The following is a 5,616-nucleotide window of genomic DNA, read 5'->3' on the forward strand; positions in this document are numbered from 1 at the left end:
ATATATATATATATATATATATATATATATATATATATATACATACATATATAATACATGAGCATGTTACCAGACATATGTATTAGCTGTATGTGAGCTAAATAATATATTGTTTGCTAATTTCCAGATGAAAGACAAAGCTGACCTTGGCAGAATCTGAACTCAGAACGTAGTGATGGTTGAAATGTCACTAAGCATTTCACCCAGCGTGCTAACGACTCTGCCAGCTCACTGCCTTAATAATAATAATAATAATAATAATAATAATAATAATAATAATAATAACAACAACAACAACAACAACAACAACAACAACAACGACAACGACGACGACGACGACGACGACGACGACGACGACGACGACGACGATCATGATAATAATAATGATATCATGCTGTCAAAGCAATCACATGCTCGGCATGCTTTGGGCAGCCTTCACCTCCCTCTTTTATTATAGACATACAAATACCTTCCAAACCATTTCCTCCTCATATTTCTCATGAAATCCATTGCCTGTGTGTTACAGTTAATATTGAAATGAAAATTAAAACCTAAAAGGATTTAGTAAAATAACAAACTAATTTCTCTCATTATTAACCATTCTGATACCAACCCACCAATGACATTCTCCGCCTCTGTAATACAAACTTCCTGTTTGAAGTGATCTAAATTTAATCCTTCCATTAAAGTTTCATGCTCCAAACACCAGCTTCATTATGACTAAGTTATTTTACTGAATTCATTATTATTTTTTTAAAAAATTGATTGAAAGGCAAAGTGGCTGAGTTCCTTTCGAGTGTTGGGCCTCACGGAGGCAATGACCGAGATTTTTGGCATTGTGTTGTGCTTGAGAAGAAGACCCATCAATCCAAACCAAATCACAGTCATGGCAGATACTGGTGTCACGCAAATTGGCATCTGTGCCGGTGGTACATAACAGCACTCCATTGTCACACAAATGGCACCCATGCTGGTGGCACATAAAAGCACCTGTTACACTCTCAGAGTGGTTGGCGTTAGGAAGGGCATCCAGCTGTAGAAAACCATGCCAAATCAGACTGGAGCCTGGTGCAGCCCTTCAGCCCTGGTCAAATTGTTCAATCCAGGCCAGGATGGACAATGGATGTTAAAAAAAAAAAAACAAGTACTGGGGTTTGATCATCCAACGAAACCTTAACCTTTCAATGCAGTGCTCCAGCATGGCCACAATCTAATGACTGAAACAAGCAAAAAATAAGAGGTAAGGGTTGGGATCCTGGAAAGAAGAAGGACCTGGGAGAGAGACAAAACTTTGGTGAAATAATGTCTACCAAGAACACGAAATTCTTTACCCATCTCTCTGCCAAACTTGCTGCCAATTTGTGGAATTGTTTATTTGTTATTTAGTTGTTATTTATTCATTTTATAATATAAACAACTCGAAAAATGTGAAGTTTTTGAAATCTGTGAGGGTTTTTTTTTATGTTGTTGTTGTTGGACTTTTAATAAAAATAAAAATGAAAATAAATAGATCGAAACTCATGTCGACATCTGTTAAGAATAAAGCAGATGAGTATATATATATATATATATATATATATATACATATATATATAAATGGGTGGCCCTTCATTTGGGAAGATAAATTAACGAAAAGAAAACAATGATGATGGTGGCGGTGATGCTGCTGATGATGATGACCGTGGTGGTGATAATTATAATGATGATCATAGTAGTGGTGATGATGATGTACAACAAAAACAAACCAGAAACAGGAAATACCCAGAATTTCTCTTTCAGTTATGTCTGGAAGTTTTCCAACTTTCTTTGGAATCTCCGATTATATTCGGCTTTTTGAAGAAAATTTCAACTATGAGACAATGCATTAATATCATCATCACCATCATCGTCGTCATCATCATCACAATCATCATCATCATCATCACACAATCATCATCATCATCATCGTCATCATCACCATCATCATCATCATCATCATCATCATCATCATCGTCATCATCATCATACTCATCACCGTTGTCCTCATAATCACCATCACCATCATTATCACCATCATCCCCCACCATCGTCATCACCACCACAGCCTTATAGATATATAGATATATATATACACATATACATATCGTTGTTATTATGTTAAACTATCGTATGTCCAAATTTGGCCAAATGCATTTTTTGCAACATTTATTTTTGCTTGCAATAGCCGGTTCTTTTGGTCAAACTATCGTATCTCCACTTACTTTAGATGCGTCAGACAACACAAGCTCACTATAATTTTAAAATTAAAATAAAACCTCGAGAGTTACCTCCCTTCCGAGATTTCGAACCCTTTTAACCAAAATGCGCGACAAATCTATGAGTCTTTGTGACATGTCTAATTGCTTAGGATTTGTCATATCCCTCTCAGACCTCCTCCATGGTATGTCTATAGAGGCGCAGGTATGGTTGTGTGGTTAATGTGCTCGCTATGTAACCATGTGATTCCTGGTTCAGTTCCACTGCATGACATCTTGTGCAAATGGTCTGGATTGACCAACGCCTGTAAGAGTGAATTTCGTGGAAAGAAACGTCTTGCGCGCGTTTGTGTGTTTATTTCCCTAAACCGATTGATAACCGGTGCTGGTTTCTTTACGTCCTCATAACAGCTTTTCGGCAAAAGTGACCGATAAAATAAGTACCAGGCTTACAAATAAGTGCTGAGGGTTGATTTGTTCGACTACATCACTCAAGGCGGTGCCCCAGCATGGCCGTAGTGCACTGATTTAAACAGGAGAAATGATATGCTCATTTGTCACTCATTTATAACACGTCTGGAAATTGTACGGAAGCCCATTGTATACATGTGTGTGTGCATGTGACTATGTTTGTCGCCACTCCCACCTCCACCGCTTGACACCCGATCAGAAAAGAGCCGGAATTAATATGCTCCATGGTATTTTATCAACCCGGAAAGGCTGAAACGCAAAACTGACCGCGGTAAGATTTGAACCCAGAGCGTAAAGAGTGAGAGCAAATACTGAGTGGTACTTCTCTTTATAAACCGTGAAAGGATGAAAGGCGAAGTTGACGGAGGCGGGATTTGAAATCAGAACGTAATGAACTAGAATAAATACTGCAAGATTAGTTGTCAAGCCTTGAAAGGATAGAAAGCAGGCGGACTTTTGGAACAGCTGATTCTCATTCAAAGGTCCGAGATTTCATTTCCTTTTTTTTTTTTTTTCTTCTTCTTAAAGAAAAGTTTCTTCTCGTCGTTTTTGAAGCATGTCTTGCAATAAAAAAAGAAAGAAAGAAAGAAATGAAAGAAAAAATCGTGCCGTTTTTTTCCTTAACGGTTGCCACGAAGCTTCGATTCGATGGCGGAACGGACAGCACTTGCTTGATTTGCTTCCTTGTGTCCGAGTTACTCTCGCCATTTACCAGCGCTGATTATGTGGGACAGCAATCCTTGAGAAGCCCACTAAAAAAGGTGAAGTTGACTGAAGCAGAATTTGAACTCAGAACGGAAAGATCCGTAAGACACACTGCAAAGCTAACGATTCGAGTCAAGTCAATTCTCCGTAATAACAGCATATATGTTGGTATCAAATTTTAGCCCAAGGCAAGCAATTTCGGAGGGGGGGGGGGTAAGTCGATTACGTCGACCCCAGTGCTAAACTGGAACTTATTTAATCGACCGTCTAAAGGACGAGAGGCAAAACCGACCTCGGCCGAACTTGAACTCAGAAGGTAAAGACGGACGAAACGTCGCCAAGCAGTTTCGTCCAGTGAAGGCGCTGGCTCAGTGGTTAGGCTATTTGGCTCCCGATCGTAAGGTTTTGAGTTCGATTTGCGGTAGCGCGTTGTATCCTTAAACAATATACTTTCTTTCCCGTTGCCCCAGTTCACGCAGCAGGCAAAAGTAAGTTGTACCTACTAATTTAAAGGGCCGGCCTTGTTACATTCCGTCACGCTGAAGCTCCCTGTAAATTACGTTTAAGAGTACGCGTGTCTGTGGAGTACTCAGCCACTTTCCCATTAATTTCGCGAACAGGCTGTTCCGTTGATCGGATCAACTGGAACTCGTTGTCATAACCGATGGAGTGCCAGTTTTTTTTTTTAAGCATTTTGCTCAGCGTGCTAACGATTCTGCCGTAATAACCTCATCAGTTTACTAACAGGTTAAAGGCCGTGTTGACTTAGGCGGGATTTGAACTCAAAACATAAACAGCCGGAACAAATACCACGAAGTATTTTATCCGATGTATAACAATTCTGTCAAGAATACACTGGAAGAGGGGGGAAAAGTGTCACTCGTATTAGTTTAACGATAATTTAAAGGCCATGGTGATCTAAACAGGATCTGAAGTGAGAAAAGCTGGAAGAAAATACTTCAAAGAAGTTTATCCAACGCTCGAAAAATTCTATTAAACTAACAACGTCAATTACGGCAACAATTATAAATGGTAAAAACAATCAAGAAAGAAAAGTGTCACTTACTCTGATGAGTTTAACAGCAGGCTCCATAAACGATGTGGGTAAGCTATAGCTTTGATGAACGAGCTTACTGCAAAGGTTTACTCTGTCAAGTAAGGTTTGCATGAATGGTGTCGGTGGTAGGAAGAAGGTGAACAGAAGTGGGCTGGTTATCTTGTTGACGGTGTACATAGTCTGCCCAACTTTTTGTATTTTGTGTGGTCTGGCCCTGTTGAAGGATGGCAAGAAGAGAGGAAGATAGATTATTAAAGGGAGTGAGAGAAAAAACGGATTATTAGAAGGGATGAGAGAAGACAATGTAATTAATTAAAGTGAGTGAAAAATAAAAAGATAATAAGATTAAGTGGGTGACTGGTAGAGAGAGGGAAAGAGAGTGAATGAGAGTGAGAGGGTGATATTGGATGAGTGAGTGAGGAAGAGTTAAAACGTGAGTGAATGAGAGAGAAATTAAGAGTGAGGGAGAGAGAAAGAGAAGTGAAAGATATATAGAGAAAAGTTGAGAGGGTGAGTGAGAAAGCGAAAGGAAATTTGATTAACTAGGAGAGAAAAAGGGCAAAGAAGAGAGACAGACAGACAGACAGACACAGAGTTGAATGAAAGAATTAGTGTGTGTGCATGTGTGTGTATATATATACACATGTGTATAAATGCATGTGTATCTTTGAGTATTTATCTGTGTGTGTGATGCTTGTGTATATTTTGCGTGTATGTGGAATGCATGGTTGCATATGTACAGATGTATGTTTCAATGAAACTTTGAGAGACAAGAGGGTGTGTATGTGTCGATGTATGTGAGACAGATTTTCAATGAGAAAGAGAAAAGCGTGTGTGTGTGTGTGTGTGTGTATATATATATATATATATATATATATATATAATAATACAAAGAATATATATACATGTATACACACATATATGTACATACTTACATCTACATGTGTATATACATGCATATCAGGGTACAGGACGTTAGAACAATAAACTACAGACAACGGAACGAACACATAGGAAAACGGAAAGCCCCTTGGAATATCCCTTCATCAGCTGTCTCTATTCTATCTAGACGTTTCGAAGACCAGACAGGACGTACTCTAGAATAGTCTCTTCCTGAGTAGTGGACCAACCAACTACACAGAGGATTCC

General features: G+C 38.9%; 1 protein-coding gene across 3 annotated transcripts in view; it reads right to left on the reverse strand.

The window, feature by feature from the left end:
- Nucleotides 1–5,616, reverse strand: part of LOC106877785 (multivesicular body subunit 12B) — an 84,706-nt gene that overhangs the window by 62,785 nt on the left and 16,305 nt on the right. For 2 of the 3 annotated variants that reach the window (XM_052975359.1, XM_052975362.1), the window contains exon 2: nt 4,477–4,681. In XM_052975359.1, coding sequence (XP_052831319.1) covers nt 4,477–4,644 — 168 coding nt within the window. In that variant the 5' untranslated portion in view covers nt 4,645–4,681. Of the gene's footprint in view, nt 1–4,476; nt 4,682–5,402; nt 5,611–5,616 lie in introns of those variants that run through there. The other variant, XM_052975358.1, reaches the window with a different exon arrangement.

The sequence above is a fragment of the Octopus bimaculoides genome, chromosome 21, assembly GCF_001194135.2.
Source record: "Octopus bimaculoides isolate UCB-OBI-ISO-001 chromosome 21, ASM119413v2, whole genome shotgun sequence".
NCBI lineage: Eukaryota > Metazoa > Mollusca > Cephalopoda > Octopoda > Octopodidae > Octopus > Octopus bimaculoides.